The sequence below is a fragment of the Phocoena sinus genome, chromosome 21, assembly GCF_008692025.1.
Source record: "Phocoena sinus isolate mPhoSin1 chromosome 21, mPhoSin1.pri, whole genome shotgun sequence".
NCBI classification, from domain to species: Eukaryota; Metazoa; Chordata; class Mammalia; order Artiodactyla; family Phocoenidae; genus Phocoena; species Phocoena sinus.
The window spans coordinates 13,670,785-13,689,248 of record NC_045783.1 but is presented as its reverse complement, the minus strand read 5'-3'; the positions used below and the strand labels follow the sequence as shown (position 1 = coordinate 13,689,248).

Sequence of the window (18,464 nt, the reverse complement as noted above, 5' to 3'; positions counted from 1 at the left end):
AACTTTGAACTGACTTATATGCTGTTTCATATTTGTCATGAGTAGAATAAAATATAAAGCAGGCAGCGCACAATTATTACACGTACTTGCATAAGTTAGGAAAGGATCTTGAATAGTTTAAGATTAATGCTATGCATTTAAGATTATATAAAGCTTTTTTTTTTTTTGCAGTACCCGGGCCTCTCACTGTTGTGGCCTCTCCCACTGCGGAGCACAGTCTCCGGACGCGCAGGCTCAGCGGCCATGGCCCACGGGCCCAGCCGCTCCGCAGCATGTGGGATCCTCCCGGATCGGGGCATGAACCTGCATCCCCTGCATCAGCAGGCGGACTCTCAACCACTGCGCCACCAGGGAAGCCCTGTATAAAGCTTTTATACACTACCTAAAAGAAGCCAGTGTCTCTGATTTGTCATTTATTTGCTGTAGGAAAGAGAACATATTTGGGGGAAGTAAAAATTAGTATTAGAGAATTAATCACAGTTCAGAACAGGGGTTGGCACAGAGTAGGCCCTTAATTTACATATTTTTCAATGAATAAATGTTATCCTTCTAGGAAAATATATCTAGAATAATTGAACAGACAAAATAACAGTAATAAAAATATTTCATATTTGAACAGGAACTTTAACTTTCAGAAATCCTTTTTAAAACATGTTTCTCACTACAACTCTATAAAGGAATATAGAGTTAAATATTAAAATCCCATTTTGCAGATGAGGAAACTGAGGTTCAAAGAAGTTACATGACTTGCCCAAAATCACATAGCTAGTTGGTGGTAGGACCTAAATTATAGGATTCTCCTTCATTATGCTATCCTTCAAATACAATAGTTAAAAGTAATGTCAAAGGACAAAACAAACTGCTTTCTACATTACATGAAAATGTCCTTACAAAACCAATACAATAATAATGGTATTCATTTGGCTTTTTTCCTGGCCACACCACACGGCATGTGGGATCTTAGTTCCCTGACCAGGGATCCAAACCCCACCCCCTGCATTGGACTACCAGGGAATTCCATACTTAGCTTTTAAATAGATTGTAAACTTCTGGAAGGCAGTACGTGACTTCTAGTCATTCTCTCACTCAGTCCAAAAATATTAGCCAGGGGCTCTGCTAGAAAGTAGTATAAAATACGGTCTCTGTCCTTGAAGAGCTCACAGTCTAATTGGGGTGGGGGGAGGAAAAAGGGGGTGGGGAAGCGAGGCATAAAGTAATGTAATACATATTATAAGAAAGGTATTACTGAGTTCTAGGGTGACAAGAGGAGAGCTATTTCTGCTTTGTGGGAGTTAAGGAAATTTCAAATGTTACCTTTCCTGGGAATCTAAGTCATTTTGCTTTCTGAATTTCTTCTATTTAATTGTTTCGGGAGGTTTACAAATAAGTGAGGAACAATTTTTAAAAAGGACAGGAGGGATAATATTTACATCTTTTCTGACAAAAGAGTCCAGATTAAGTGAATTTGGGGAAAGACCTTTTTTCACCTATGAGTTGATGACCTCATATGAATTATGAAGAGGAACAAAGCAAATAAAATCTCTGTCATGAAGGAGCTTATTTACAATATAGTTCATTGGTTCATTCATTCAATATAGATGCTCCTTCAGGAAAAGAAAATCAGGGAAAGTGCAAAACTTACAAATTCATAGCACAGAAAAGAGCCAAAATTAAAGCTTGAGATATAATCATCTTATTTTTTTATCATGGTAAAATATACACAAAATTTACAATTTTAGTCATTTTTAATATAATTCAGTGGCATTAATGCTTTCACATTGTTGCACAACATCACCACTATCCATCTCCAGAATATTTTTGTCATTGCGTACTGAAACTCTGTACCCATTAAACAATAACTCCCCCATTCCCTTCTTCCCTTGGGAATTTCTACCCTAATTTCTGTTGATATGACTTGCCTATTTTAGGTACCTCATGTAAGTGGAATCATATAATATTTGTCCTTTCACGTCTAGCTTCTTTCATTTAGTGTAACGTTTTCAAGGTTCATCCATGTTGTAGCATGTGTCAGAATTTCATTACTTTTTATGGCTGAATATTTCATTACTTGTATATACCACATTTATCCAGTCATCTGTTGATGGACATTTGTTTATCCAGTCATCTGTTGATGGACATTTGGGTTGCTTCCATCCTTTGGAAGCATTATTGTGAATAATGCTGCTCTGAATATGGGTGTATAAATATCTGTTTGAGACTCTGCTTTCAATTCTTCTGGGTATACATCCAGAAGTGAAATTGCTAGGTCAGATGGTAATTCTGTGTTCAAATTTTTGAGGAACTGCCATAGTTTTCCACAGCAGCAACACCATTTTAAATTCCCAGGAGCAATGCACAAGGGTTCCTATCTCTCCCCATCTTTGCCAACCCTTGTTATTTTCTGTTTGTTTTGTTTTGTTTTAATAGCCATCCCAATGTGTGTGAGGTGATATCTCATGGTTTTAATTTGCATTTCCCTAATGATTAATGCTATTGAACACCTTTCCATGTGCTTATTGGCCATCTTCTTTGGAGAAATGGCTATTCAACTCCTTTGTATAATAAACTTCTGACCACAGGGTGGACAACCATCCCTGGAAAATGGTGTCAGCATAGTTTTTTCAAGCAAAATTAAGTGAAATCCTTCCTTTTAGCCTCCTAAAACGACAGAGAAATGATTCTCTGTGCTTGTTGGTAGTTACAACCAATAAGTACAAAATGCATAATGAAGAACAAAAATAGAGCCAATTCCTTAATGAGACTCCCTAGGATATGGCTAACCAGTTCCTTTCCCTATACTTTCATGTAAAAAATATTGGGTACCTATTGTATTAATTTCCTGTTGCTGCCGTAACAAATTACTACAAACTTAGCGGTTTAAAACAACACAAATTTATTCTCTTACCTTTCTGGAGGTCAAAATCTAAAATCAAGGTATGGGCTGGGCTGCATTTCTTCTGGAGGCTTCAAGGGGAGAATCCCCTTTCTTCCTTTTGTCAGCTTCCAGATGTGCCTTCAACTCTTGGCTCACGGTCCCTTACTCCAACCTCTTGCTGCTTCTTTTTTAAAACAAAAAAATTTTAACCCAGTTTTATTGAGGTATAATTGACATATAACATTATGGTGTACAACAAAATGATTTATGTACATATTACGAAATGATCACTGCAAGTCTTGTTAACATTGATTACCTCACATATATACAAATTTCTTTTCCTTAGGATGAAAACTTTTAAGATCTATTCTTTCAGCTATCAAACATACAAGAGGGTATTAACTAGTCACCATGCTGTGTATTACAACCTCTTGCTTCTAGTGCCATGTCTTTTATTACTGACCCCGAATTTCTTGCCTCCCCTCTTATGACCCTTATGATTACATTGAGCTCACCTGGGATAACCTAGATTGATTTTCCCATCTGAAGATCCTTAATCACAAAGTCCCTTTTGCCATGTAAAGTATCATATTCACAGGTTTGGGAATAGGAGGTGGGCATCTATGGCGCACCATTGTTCTACCGTACCTACTATGTGCCTGCGAGTTCAAAAGCGAAAAATTGCTGCCTTCAATACATTGGACAGAAATCATCTTTCTTAGATTGCTGTTGGTTTTTTTTAATTGATTAATTTATTTTTGGCTGTGTTGGGTCTTCGTTTCCGTGCCAGGGATTTCTCTAGTTGCAGAGACCGGGAGCCACTCTTCATCACAGTGCGCGGGCCTCTCTTGTTGTGGAGCACAGGCTCCAAACGCGCAGGCTCAGCAGTTGTGTCTCACGGGCCTAGTTGCTCCGCGGCATGTGGGATCTTCCCAGACCAGGGCTCGAACCCGTGTCCCCTGCGTTGGCAGGCAGAGTCTCAACTACTGCGCCACCAGGGGAGCCCCTCCTAGATTGTTTTAACTACCCATCTCATTTACCAGTAGTCAGAGGACTTTCTAATGTGTTACCAGCCCCTGGCCCATAAAGCTAACTAATTCTTTGAACTGAACTTTGCTGATAGAAATAATCACAGACACAGCCGCCTTCGTATTTATTATCATTGCTGCTGTTCGGGTACAAGATAATTAAAGCAGCTTTCCCCATGACATCAGCCACTGCAACAACTAGGTCCACCCGCACTGCGGTTAACAGCCGAGAGGCAGCAGCAGTAACACCCTGGCGGGGCACCGGGCAGCCGAGGGCGCGGAGATCACTCTCTTCCCGCGTCCCTTGCCATTCGAGAGGAGGGTCGTCGGGCAGGCCTCGCGCCCCCCGGCGGCCGGAGCGGGGTCGGCCCGCCGCGCTGTGTGACGCCCGCCGCGAGGAGCTGCACCGCGCTGGGCCTCTGGTACCGCCCCGTTCCCATGGGACTCGCCGCGTCCCCTTGCGACCTCTTTTCCAGTTCCGCTCTCTCCGCCTCCGGAAGCTCGAGCCGCCGCCGGGGCCGCGTGGAGGGGCTGCGGGAGCGCGTGCGCGTGCGCGTGCGCGAGGCCGGAACGCCGCGGGCGGCGCTGGGCTGCTGCGGTGGTCGCGGTTCCCAGGTGAGCGGCGCGCGGGTGACCCTTCCTCCCCTCGTAGAACCCCCGCCCCCCGTTCAGGATCCTTTTTCCTCTCCGGAGCCCAGGCCTCGGCGAGCACGCAGGGTCGGTATGCGGAAGCCGGCGCGGGAGGTTAGGAAGGCGGGCCGGCCGGGCCCCCAGCCCTGCGCCCCGCCTCCTCTGCTGCACGAGCAGACCCTCGGACGGCGGGTGTAACCACCGCGGAGGCGTCCGGGCCGGCGGGACCACGGGGCCCGCAACCCCAGCCGGCCGCGGTGGGACGGCCCGGCCTGCCCTGGGGCGCGTTCGCGGGTGGCTTGGGGGTCGGGGTCGGCCGTGAATTTAAGACGTGGTCGCGACCGGGATCCCGGCTCAGGGCACCGCCGCCCACCTCCGGGGACTTGACCCTGACCCCTGAGGCGGGAGGGGGATGTCAGTTATTATCCGCTACCTAGCGGGATCAGGAGGGGGTCGTGTAAGGAACCAGAGTTCCTGGAATACAGGTGTTTACTTTGGCCCGGCATTTTCGTGTACCAAATCGGTTACCTTCTTTGGACCAAATCATATGTCAAAACTACAGAAATGTACTGTCATAGTATCAAAATGGCAGTTAAAAATGCCAGATTCCTATTTGTGTGTTTTCCTGATGGAACGTGAAAGCATCAGTATTTCTATTGCTGGTTCTGCAGGGGCTGTACAAATTGTGTGTCCAAGTGATTCCCGGGCACCTTTGGCAAGTACTTGTCCTCATTGAGCACGAGCAGGGTTATTGCAGCCTGATGAACTGTCATTTGATTTGAATCTCACTAACTTTGAAGTGAATGTTATCAAAAGGATTGCTTAGTGGGACAGTTGGATAATTTTTCCGTTAATTAAATCACCTGAATGTTTAAGTCCTTACAGTAACCGGTCTGTTGGATGTTATGAACCTAAACTTAAACCTGAAAAGTCTCCCAGGCAATGGGCTATGCACCCCTTTCGTGAACTGTGACCACTTAGGGAGACAGATGCTTACACCTGCTGGGGACTACAGGAACCTTATAAATGCAGATAAGGGGATAGTTGATTCCTGTGTGTGTGAGGGATGGGGAATGAGGGACAGCTGTAGGAAACTAGCTCAGGTGAAAGAGGTAATTGTTGTGCTTACATAACTGGCTAGCAAAGAGCAGAACTAGGGCCCAGCCTTAAATCTCCTAACTCCAAACTCCTTCATCAGATAAACATTCTTTGAATGTCTAGTATTTGTCAGGTCCTACTTTAGGCACTAGGATATAAAGATGAGCAAGATACCAGGAGTTCCCAGTCTGGTAAGACAGGAAAGGCAGGAAACAGCTTTGAGAAACAGGGATTTCAAAGAAGGATCTGTAATCATTTGGCTCACGGTTAGACTTTGGGATTTAGACCTAGTTCATGTTAGGGTTGGGAAAGGTCATAGCCTCCAAATTTATAAATTTCCTCTGCAGCGTCCCAGCAAATGGCCATCCAGTCTTTGCTCCAGCATTATCTAGTGACTTACAGCTCCTAATTTTAGAAGGCAGCCTATTCCATTTTTCAGCAATTCTAATGTTAAACTCAGAACAGCTTTCATATGCACTCCATCTGTTGATGCAAGTTCTACCTCTGGAGCTACAAATAATAGCTCTCGAGTCTGTTTCATATCACAGTCCTTCAAGTATCTGAACACACCCTTTCTCTTAGTCATTTCTTTTATTCCTATGAGCCCTTGGTCTGATAACCAATTAATCATAACTTCAGTTCTAGACTCTTCACCATAGCACCCAGGGCTAAGTGCTTCATTCAAAAAGATGTTGCGGAAAAACCTGAACGAGCTTTTTGGTTAACCCAGTGGTTTGACCAAGCAGAATGTAATGCAAGTTGTCCTACACTGTATGTTGCTACTCCAGGTTTAATGACTTCCAGAAATGTCACTCTCCTTGCCAGAAATACCTTTGGAATTCATTACTCTCTTTGGAAAGGGGGTTGGGTCCTGAGCTCAGCTTGGGATAGAGATTCACAAGTTGATTCAAAGTTCTGAATTCTTATTACCTAGGTTAACAATTTACCTAAGGTGGTTGGTTTATTTAATTTGCAATGGCAATGAAATTTGTTCCAGATTACTTTGTTAGAGGAAAACTGCTACACAGCAAATATATCTAGTAAAATGTGTGGCAAACACTGACATATGTATCTAATTTTAACTGTACAGACCACCCTTTTTTGCAAAGAACTGTTTCTAAAGCTCTATTGCTAAACAAGTCCCATTTCCCTTAAAAATCCCTGTGAGGGGAGGGTCTTCTTATCTTGCCCACTGTTTACCATCAAATAAATAATAGATATCACAACAATGTGTTTTAAAGTTCAAAAAAGGAAGTCTCAGTTCCTAGCCTTTTGGAAGGACCATACTTTGAAGCAGAGTAGAACAGTGGTTAGTCAGCATGATCCTCAAGACAGCCTGCTTTAGAATCTTGGCTGTGCCGCTTCTTAGCTCTATGGCTTCGGGCAAGTTCTTGGTCCGCTTCAGCTTCTTCTCTGCCAAATGGGAGTGATGAAATCTCTTACAGTTATTGTAGAGATTCAATGAGTTAATACTTGTAATGCACTTAGAATGATGCTAACATGTAAATACTCAATACTTCCGGCTATTATTAGTAGTAGAATAACAGCACCAGTACAAGTGAGACTTAGTTATGTTAGTAATTTTATTTCCATAGAAATGTAAACAAGTTTTGCAGAGGGATGGAAGTTGGAATGATTTGGATGATTAGCTTTTTAAAAGATTTGTTTTTTAAACTGGCTAGGAAAATTTGTGCTCTGGGCTGTGCTATGAAACCATTCGCTTTTAAAATTTTAAAAAACTTGTAAAAAAATTTCTGGAGTCCTAAAGGCAGTCTTAACCATGGGAAAAACAGTAACCACAGCTCTTTTATTTTAGCCCTTGACATTTTGGATTAAAGGGTGAATTATCTTACAAAAAAGGCTGACTTTGGGGAGAATTTAATGACAATGTTAATAAGAGCTGCCCATCGTTCAGCAGCTGATTTGATTTGTTGTTTTTCTTTTTGAACTCAGGTGGGCAGAATTGGATTGATAACGAACGGTCGTACTCTTTAGGTCTGTGATGACCTGTAATCACAGGCCTCTGCCCAGGTTCTTAACTTTTCTCCTTTGTCCACTTTCCCAGCCTCATTCCTCCCTCCGCTTATAGGCTCATACTCTTAGATGTTTAGTGTACGTCCTCCCAGCCCATGCTGTAGAATTTTATTTATATGTTTGTGCCCTTGAGAATTTAGTTTTGTTTTGTGTGTGTGTGTGTGTTGTTTTTCATAATTGTATTGTCATTCATTTAATTCTTTTCTCTTGGTAAACATAATTTTTGTGGATCTCAGCTTATCCTTTTTGACTGATATATAATATATCATATACAACATTTTGCTTATCCGTTTTCCTCTTACTAGACATTGAGTTTTTTCTAAGTCAGTGCTGTTACAGACAGGGCTGTGATGAACATCCTTGTACTTGTGCCCGGGAACACACAACTGGGAAGCATCAGAACCAAGTTTTGAGCCTGAGTGTCTGGCTCAATTTGTTCTCTTTCAGTGTGCAGACTCCCTGTCATCACTTACTTGCTTAGTTTATTGCATGAACACTATTACAATAACAGTAATGGAAATATTAAAAATGCAGCGGGATTGTTGATTTTTCAACTCTTCCTTTTTGTTCTTTTTTTCCCCTAGTTTTTGTTTAAGTGTCTAAATTGTATTATTAACCCAAGATGGATAACAATTTTGTATTATGCATTTTTCATGCTGATAATAGCACCTAAATCAGGTGTCCACAAAATTTTTCATTAAAGGGATCAGTTGGTAAATATTTTAGGCTTTGTGGGCCCTATGGTATTGGTCACAGCTACTTAACTCTGCAGGTGTAGTGGGAAAGCTGTCAGAGACAGTTCCTAAACCTGTGAGTGGGGCTGTATCCCAATAAAACATTATTTACGAAACAAATGGTGGGCTGCATTTAGCCGAGGCACAGTAGTTTGCTGACCCCTGATTTAAATAGTTATTTTAATGGATTCATAATATTCCTATATTCAAGTTTTTTTCTGTATTAAAAGAAATGCTGTAATGCACAGTCACAGCCACTAACCATCAAGGAAATGATCTCCCTAAGACTGAACGTCAGAAAAGTAAAGAAGAAAATGACTGACTTAAAGATTGAGCCTGAAGCTGTGACCTGTGAATATCACATGGGTTAAGCAAAAGCATCATAACCTCTGGATGCCACACAAAGGAACAGCAAACTTTGAGAACTTCAGAGCAGTAGCTGAGAGTGGTGCTAATGCCTTAGATTTTAATCACATCTGTCATTTAAGCTGAGTCTGATCAAAACGGGGGAGTTGTTAAAAAGAAAACTACAGGCTCCAGATGGAGTCATGTCTGCTGGGCCGCCCCACCAAACTGGGGCTTCATACCTAACCTACTTGAAGCTTCAACCTCCCCCAGAAATGTAGTCTTAACCGGTCAGTCAGAAATGTTCTGGTCAGCACCAGTGAGGTAATCTCACAGGGCCCTGTCCATCCCCCAAAAGGAGATGAGGTAAACTGCCACACAGACCCCTTTCGTCCCCCATGGGTAGGTTACCTAAGCTTGAAATAGTCTTTTTTATATATGAGTTCCTTGTCTTGCCTTTAAAAACCTTTCCCTTTCTGTAGCCCTTTGGAGCTCCCCTCTACTCTCTGGATGGGATGCTGCCTGATTCATGAATTGTTCAATAAAGCCAATTAGATCTTTAAAATTTACTTGTTTGAATTTTTCTTTTTTTTAACATATGTAAAACCTTTGGTGGGGAGGCTTCCTTCTATTGATTTGAATTTTAAAACATAAAGAGGGCATTAATGCATGCTGCGGGAAATAATATTTCTTGTATTTAATATTTATTAAATATAATAAATATAAGTTTTAGTCTAATTTCTCTGAAATCTTTAAAATCTACTTACATCTTATTTCAGTTTAAATATAATAATGTGTTAGAATTTTAAAACTCACTTGTACTTAATCCTCTCTTAATTTATCTTCATTTAGCTTAAATTTTCCTGAATAGTGTATACCATTTGCAAACCTGCTTAATTAATGGCACAATTACAATTTTAGTATATTTGATTTTCTTAAGTACCTCAAACAGCTAACAAGACACACTTATAGATCTCACAAAGGAAACCTAAGTACTTAGATGTTTTTTATAAACCTAAGTCTAAACTTGATTTAATCAGATGCCCTTAAGTGTTTAAAAGTTAATTACAGTTAAATTTTTGGAAGTTTAATATATCAGAATCTCTTAAGTTTTTCAAAACTTTAATGGCAGAAACCTTAACCTATCAATCTGTCACATTAGTGTTAACAGTGTAAGTTTGGTTGCTTTTTAAATCATGTCTCTACCTACTTGTTTTTATAGATTGCAGGGTCACTTAAACAAAGGCTGCAGAGTGTCATGGCTGATTTAGGATACAGATTACATAGTCTTTTATTGTTTGATGTGGTGTAACGGAATTAATCATGATTTGAATATAGTGAACCCATAATTGGATTGTTGGCTACATATTATTATTATTGGAATTTTGTATATACCTTTCCCTTGACATAGCTCATGTTATTTGCCTCTTTTGAATATCATTATCAACTAATGGCTTTCCACAGAATTACTTTTTTATTTTTAAGTGTATTTTGTGTTTTTTTGTTCTTCAGTGCAGGATTGTCCAGCTTGGACAGTGGAAGCCCCTTTAAACTGAATCCTTTGTTTTATTACCACTACTCTGGGCTTATTGTTTGTCTTTACCTCCAGAAATGGAATCAGCTGCCTTCCAAAGGATCTTGGTTTTGGGGGGTGGTTTTAGTGGAGAATAGTATTAGAGAGGTCAAACTCTGAATTCTAGATTATTAGTGACAGATACTGTGACACTGCTGCGTAGACCCCGGTAATAAGAGAGAAAGAAAAATATGACTTTATACTGACATTTCCAGTTTAATCCCAATTGCATGAAGTATTAAAATACTTTAAAATCAATTTTGATTTTTTACCTTAGTAGTACACATATAAATTTACAGGTCAAATAATAGTTTAAGATTTATAGCCAAAATAGTGGTCCCGGCACCACGTTAGCAGCAATTGCTTTGAACTTTTTAATCCATTTCTAATATTTAACTCCATGTGTCTAAATAATATGCCTTAATTTTTCCATTTTAGAAGCCTGTCTACTATCTCAGTAGATACTAAATCTCTCTTACGCTGGACTCCCTTTAGCACAATGAGACATGCATACTTTCCCCTTTTTATTGTGGTTATGTAACAATATGTGATTAAATATTCAGAAGGTTTTCCTCCAAGCTCCCTGTACTGTGTATACATGTGTCTTAGAGGTTTTGTTCCTCTTTAAGAAGGGACAGAGGGAGCTTTTACTTTTAATAGGATTTATCTCCTGCTGCTTCCCCAGTGAGGGCAGTGAAGGAGCAGAATAGGACAAAGACAAGTTCTGAAATAGGGAAGTTTGTTAATCCCCATTGAACTATTTCTACCAGAATGATGTGTGTTTGGGCTGGCTAGGCTGATCTGAAGAGGTTTTAACACCATCCTTTCTTATTCTAAACTCTAACTGTACTTAATTTATAGCATTCAGGTTTTCCTTGGAGGCCAGTCTAGGTATCCATGTTTGTGATATGCCTGATGATCTCTTATTATTTTCTTGTGAACCAAACTATTAGACTTACTTACTGTTCAGATCATTGGTGCTACTTGATATTATCCCTGTACCCCCATTATCATTTCACTGAGTTATTGGGGTTTTTTAAAATTTATTTATTTTTGGCTGCGTCGGGTCTTCATTGCTGCACATGGGCTTTCTCTAGTTGCAGCGAATGGGGGCTAGTCTTCATTGTGGTGTGCAGGCTTCTCAATGCTGTGGCTTCTCGTTGCGGAGCACGGGCTCTAGGCACGCGGGCTTCAGTAGTTGTGGCTTGCGGGCTCTAGAGTGCAGGCTCAGTACTTGTGGCAAGCGGGCTTCAGTAGTTGTGGCTCACGGTCTCTAGAGTGCAGGCTCAGTACTTGTGGCGAGCAGGCTTCAGTAGTTGTGGCTCACGGTCTCTAGAGCGCAGGCTCAGTAGTTGTGGCGCACGGGCTTAGTTGCTCCGCGGCATGTGGGATCTTCCTGGACCAGGGCTCGAACCCGTGTCCCCTGCATTGGCAGGTGGATTCTTAACCACTGTGCCACCAGGGAAGTCCGAGTTATTGGGTTTTGGTGGTGTTTTTTTTTTTGTTTTTTTCATGTTTCTCTTTATCTGTTACCCAAACTTCTCAGTTTTGGAATATTTGCAATTACTGTATAAAAATGAAAAGTATTTGGAAATTACTCTTTTATCTGATGGTTACACTTTCCCTCTTTTCAGATATATGTTTGCCGTCATGGATCAGTTTGGAGATATATCAGAAGGTGAAGTGGACCATTCTTTCTTTGACAGTGACTTTGAAGAAGCAAAGAAATGTGAAAGTAACTCAGTTTTTGACAAGCAAAATGATGACGCTGAAGAGAGAATAGATAAAGATACGGAAAATGTAAACTTGAAATTTGGAATACAGAGAAGGAAAAGTGATCTTACTGAGGAGGGAACTGAAAGAAATGAGAAAATTTCTCCAGAAGAACACCCCATAGAAAATGATAATATACAAACTAGGAATTCTTTGTCCTTGACCACTTCTTCACGATCAAAATTGTGTGATGCTACAGTAGAACATAAAATACACTTGCCCATCCCAAGTAGCATTCCCAAAATTGTAAAAGAAGGTGAACGTGATTACTATACAGATGGAGAGGAAAGCAGTGATGATGAGAAAAAGCATCATGTCAGATCAAAGTCAGCTAAACCATCTAATAACTTCAAGAAAAGCGTAAGTAAAAAGGATTCCAGAAGTAATTCCTCTTCCTCTCTGTCCTCCTCGTCTTCAAGTTCTGATACAGACTGTTCAAATACCGGGTCTGATGTCTGTTTATCTGATTCATCTCCATCATTAAAGAAGCGTCTCTCTGGTGTAACCCACTTGCCACCAAAACAGAAATATAAACAGGGAGAAAAATCAACAGGAGCGCAAACTTCGGGTACTAAGCCAAAAGTCGGTGACTACACCGAGGAATCTGAAGATACTGTGACAGATGTCACTCCTTTATCGACTCCGGACATCAGCCCTGTTCAGTCTTTTGAACTGGCTGCATCAAACGATCAAAAAATGAAAGTTAAAAGGCAAGAGAACGTGAGTCAAGAAGTATATGAAAATGTTGAGGATTTAAAAAATAATTCAAAGTCTTTGAAATCAGACAAAAAAGGGAAAGAAAAACATGAGCCCAGTGTTGCCTCAGTGTCGGCAGTGTTGGATTCCAGTTTAGACCACAGATACAAGGAAAAAGTCTTACATGACACAATGGACCTGAATCATCTTTTAAAAGGTAATTGTAAAAACTGTATTGAATTTAAATATTAAACTTAATATTATATTGAGCTTAAATATTAAATGATATGAATTTGCCTTGATTTTTCTAGTAGGTACGTTTTATTGTTTGGGATCATTGATACTATCATAGCTTTACCAAATATTCCATTTAAAAATGTCTGGAATATCATTGTTTATATTACTGCAAAGCTACTCAGCTAGGACTAGAAACTACTTCATACTGATTCTGTTTAGTGCCTTACAAACTCAAAATGCCTGGAGAGACCAGGTGGATAAAGTAAACAAGAGAAGGGGAGCCAGATGTTTCCCCACCTTTGGTAGAGACGCAGGCATAAGATATATTTCACTTTCTTCTTTGAGAAAGGCAGCAGCACTAAGGTTAAAATAACCTGACCTGTTTCAGGGAAAGTGGCAAGAATGCTGGCAAATTAGAGAACTTAAACTGTAGGAGACTCTTCAGATTTTAAATTAAAGGCTAAAGAGCATTACTTGAAAATAATTACCAAGTTGATAAAATAGCATAATTCAAGTTGTAGTTGCTTTAAGATAGAAGTATTTTAGAATTAGGATAATCCTGATTGCTGTATTTGTCTCAATTTATTATTACCCATTATTTAGTTTGAAAGGAACAGTATATTCCAGGGGAAATAAAAACAACTTTGAACTTTATCTTTGATTAGTTAACATAAAACTGTAAAAATACTGAGCTTGCTGGTTAGGTTTTAGGGCAGTTGGAGATAAAATTTTTAAGTTGTAAATAGGATTCACTGTCTTCGTTTGTTTGAAATGTTATTTGAAAAAATAAATCTTCAGCTACATAATTTACATATGGTGGCAATGTAAGGGCATAAATAAATCCCCTATTTAGTCAAATGAGTCGCATAGATTGATAAAGTGTATTTTGGAGCAGTTTACACTTGTGAATGTTCCTTCTTTTATAGGTTTTCTTTGCTCTGACCGTACCTATTGATTGTTTAGTGTGTCTGAAAAATCAGATTCTTGGCATCGGCTATTACCATCTAGTGGTTAAGACTCTACTCAATATATCTTTCCTGATAAATGCTCAGTCTCTTAAAACTTTCAGGATTGAGTTTTCTATTCTTGCCCTTCTCCTTCTCCCCCTAACAACCAAGAGTGATCTTTTAAAAAATAAATCAATCCTACTAGTTTTCTTCTTAACTCTTCAGTGGGCTTACTCTTAGTTTAAATCCAAATTCCTCATCATAGGCTAACAGACGTTACATCAGTGATTTTCACCCGAGGCAGTATATTAGCATCATCTGGAGAACTGTTAAATTATCAAAACAAACTTAAATACTGATGCCTAGGCTCTGCCAAGAGATTCTGATGCACTTGGTCTAATATGCAGTTAAGAGTGATGAATGATTCATTGGTGTCTGTCATATGGGTACTTGCCTACATCTCCTTTCCTCTCTCTCTCTCATTACCTCTTGGTCCAGTCACACTCCTTCCTTACTGTTCTCAGAATACTTTGCATTCATGAGGCATTTTGCACTTGCCGTTGGCCTTTCTCTTTGTAGAGGCTACTTCAGTCTGTTTCTAGGGTCTCAGTTTCTATGTCACCTTCTCAGGGATACTCTTTCTGAACATTCTGTGTAGAAGCTGCATACCCCACCCCTGCCTCTCTGTCACAAAAACATATTTCCTTCCGTGAGACTCTGGAATCAGTGTAAGCAGCATGAGGGCAGCATCCTATTTCTTGATAGAATCACCAAATCTAGCAAGTATTGGCACATAATAGACAGTATGTATTTATTTATTTATTTTTTGCGGTATGCGGGCCTCTCACTGTTGTGGCCTCTCCTGTTGCGGAGCACAGGCTCCAGACGCGCAGGCCCAGCGGCCATGGCTCACGGGCCCAGCCGCTCCGCGGCATGTGGGATCTTCCCGGACCAGGGCACAAACCCGTATCCCCTGCATCGGCAGGCGGACCCTCAACCACTGCACCACCAGGGAAGCCCCAATATCTCTAATTTTTTATCAAGCCATTCATGTAACAATTTTCACTTAAAAAAAAATGTAATGGCCACTTTGCAGTCTTTAAGATCAGGTGTATGACAAATCGGGTTGATAATTCGTCAGGTTGAGGGCTGCCTCTGTCTTCATCTCTTCCGGATCTCCAGCATCAGTCCCAGTGCTCTAGCGTAACAGTTTTCAAACTTTTTGACCTTAAGACTAAAAGCACTCTTTTAGAAATTATTGAGGATCCCAGGAAGCTTTTGTTTAGTGGGTTATATCTACATAAATATTTACCACATTAGAAATTAAATCAGAAGTTTAAAAAATATTTATTACTTCATTTAAGAATAGTAATAGTGGGGGCTTGCCTGGTGGCGCAGTGGTTGAGAGTCCGCCTGCCGATGCAGGGGACACGGGTTCGTGCCCCGGTTCGGGAGGATCCCACATGCCATGGAGCGGCTGGGCCCGCGAGCCGTGGCCGCTGAGCCTGCGCGTCCGGAGCCTGTGCTCCGCAACGGAAAAGACTGCAACAGTGAGAGGCCCGCGTACTGCAAAAAAAAAAAAAAAAAAAAAAAATAGTAATAGTAAACCCATTATGTATTAATATAAGTAACATGTCCTATACAACATAACTCTAGTTCCAGAAAAGTTAGTGATTTTTGCTAGTTTCTAATGCCTGGCAATAGCTGGATTCTCATGTCAGCCTCTGCATACAGCTATTGTGATATATTGTTTTGGTTGAAGTATATGAAGAAAATCTGGCTTTACAAGGATATATAAGTGGAAATGGAGCATTTTAATAGCCTTTTCCGTTAATTTTAGATTTTTTTTTGATACCACACCAAGACTCCACAGGTAGTAGTTTCTTATATGTTAGTTGCAATGTACAATTTGAAACTGATGTTAATTTGTAGTCCATTACATTAGAATTTATTGCTCCGTCTTACATTTTGAATGTATTGTTTGCCCTTGCATGGTTTTGTAACATGATATACAGATTATTTGGAAAATGTTGGTTCACTGAGCATGTAAATGTTGACATATTTCATAGTACACCATACAGAAATCACAGTTGTTAATATCACTACCAATCTCACTAGAAAGCTCTTGGGAAGCTATCAAACTCAGGTTTATCAAAAATTCTGATTTTTGCTAAAATGCTCAGATTTTATGATTGCCAACAGATACTGTCAGTTGTTTTTCTTGAAGTGACAGGTTTCTTAAAATCATATTTGTAATGCAAAAAATTGGAAGGTAGTTGAAATTAAACCATAAAGGGGCTTCCCTGGTGGCGCAGTGATTGAGAGTCCGCCTGCTGATGCAGGGGACACAGGTTCGTGCCCTGGTCCAGGAAGATCCCACATGCCGCGGAGCGGCTGGACCCGTGAGCCATGGCCGCTGAGCCTGCGCGTCCGGAGCCTGTGCTCCACGACGGGAGAGGCCACAACGGTGAGAGGCCCACGTGCTGCAAAAAAATAAATAAATAAAAATTTAAAAAGAAATTAAACCATAAAAATCTATCTGATGTGATAATGCAGACTGCTCCTAATGTTTTGTATTAATAATATGCATCTTAATATATTTGCTTTTTCTTCTGTGTCAAATGTCTATTGCTACATTGTTCTTAATAATTTCTACTGTGATTTATATGTGTTTAAAAGTAGCAGCCAAACGTTTGGCATTATAAAGTGTCTTAAAAAATCTTCTTAGATTAGTAAAGTAAGTATATTGAAAATAAACGTTACAGAAGATAAATGAAAATGTATAATATGACTTGTAGGTTCATTTTAAGGGCTCACTGTTCCATTTTTTTATTCTTATAAGTACTGTTTGATTCCACAAATTATAAGCATCACTCCATTCTAGGAATGAGAGAGGACACAGCCAATAAAAATCTTGCTTTAGGGAGAAAACATTTGACCCTTTTGGAATTGTCAGGTTTTAAAAAAAACCATCTAATGGAAAATAGTCTGTGATATCTCAGCCTTTTGTTCAGTACCATCAATGATTATCTCTTTGTATTATTTAGGGTGATTTTGGATGTAAGAAACAGAAATTCCTAATGAAACAATGTTTCTCACATAACAAAAAGTCCAGAGATAGACTAGCTTGAGGGTTCACTGACTCAGTGGCTTAAAAATGTCCTCAGGGACCCAGGTTCTGTCACTGTATTCCCCCAGCCCTGGTGTTGGCTTCCTCCTTAGGCTACCAAGAGATGTCTGCAGCAACTTTTAGTATCCACATGCAGACATGACAGTGTCCAGAGAAATGGAAGCTGCCTCTACGTCTGGCTCTCTTAGAGTGGAGGAACCTTGAACTGACTTCCACTTATGTCTCATTGCTCAGAACTGAGTTACACTCCCATTCCTGAAACAGTGACTGGCAAGGGGAATGGGATTATTCCAGGCCAGTAAACTCACTCTGGAGTCAGGGTTGGGAGTCCGGAGAGGGAGGTCAACTTCCTCTTAAGGACATAGCTTCATGGGGAGGAGCTAGCTGTCTTAAAAAAAAAATAAAAAAAATAAAAAGGATGTGTTAATAAGTAAGAAGGAGGGGAAAGTAGTGTCAGGGAGGAGAAAATTTTCCCCTTCTCCTTCTTGAGTTCTTTTGGCTGGCCTAAAAATTAAATTGAGACAAAACATTAACAGGAGAAAAAAAATTTAAATCGTACTTACAGAGGTCTCAGAGAAATAGGAGCTAAGAAGTAACCAAGGCAGGCAGCTTTCGTACTTTATAGACAAACAATAAATTTTGTGAGGAATTGACAGGACAAAGAAACTTAGGTTTGGGTTTTTAATGAGTGAAGAATCTTAACAGGGATTGGGCTTGGAGTAGTAAATCAGCAAAGAAGAACAAGGCTTGTTTATGCAGCCTTCTTGGTCCCCAGTTCCCTATCACTGGTGATAAGGTTGGCTCTCTCCCTCCTGGTACAGGGAGGGCACCTTTCACATTGAGAGATTCAGTTCTTGTTTTCAGGGAGACAGGAGGGTCAAAGTGTCATTCTTGCACCAGCTTTTTCTTAAGTAACTTTAATTCAAAATCATCAATACGGCACTTTGGCATATTTGGGGGTGACCTGCCCAGAACCCCAACAGTAGGAATATATGCTAATTGGGCAGCCAGCTTTATCCACCAGGCCAGAGCTTCTCAAACTTCAATATACATACAAATCACTTGGGGATCCTGTTAAAATGCAGATTCAGGTTCAGTTAATCTAGAGTAGAATCCAAGGAGCTACATTTCTAGCCAGCCCGATGGTGATACCAATGCTGCTGATTCAAGGACCCTAGTCTGAGTATCAAGACATTAAAAAAACTACCTGGTTCCATTGAAAATAATTAAGGTGTATCCTCACAACTCTTAGCTAATCCATTTCTGAAACTTTTTAGATACAGAAAGCCTATATATTTTTAAGTTTCAAGTTGGAAAAATGATAATCCACCCCAAATCCCTTATCCGTTTCCCAAATATAATTG

At 40.3% G+C, this 18,464-nt stretch overlaps 1 protein-coding gene across 4 annotated transcripts in view; it reads left to right on the top strand.

Annotated features, from left to right (window-relative positions):
* Positions 1-4,391: 4,391 nt before the first annotated feature.
* Positions 4,392-18,464, top strand: part of CFAP97 (cilia and flagella associated protein 97) — a 35,443-nt gene continuing 21,370 nt past the window's right edge. For 3 of the 4 annotated variants that reach the window (XM_032618569.1, XM_032618570.1, XM_032618567.1), the window contains exons 1-2: positions 4,392-4,518; positions 11,952-13,003. In XM_032618569.1, the coding sequence (XP_032474460.1) occupies positions 11,956-13,003 (1,048 nt within the window). In that variant the 5' untranslated portion in view covers positions 4,392-4,518; positions 11,952-11,955. Of the gene's footprint in view, positions 4,621-11,951; positions 13,004-18,464 lie in introns of all 4 variants that reach the window. The other variant, XM_032618568.1, reaches the window with a different exon arrangement.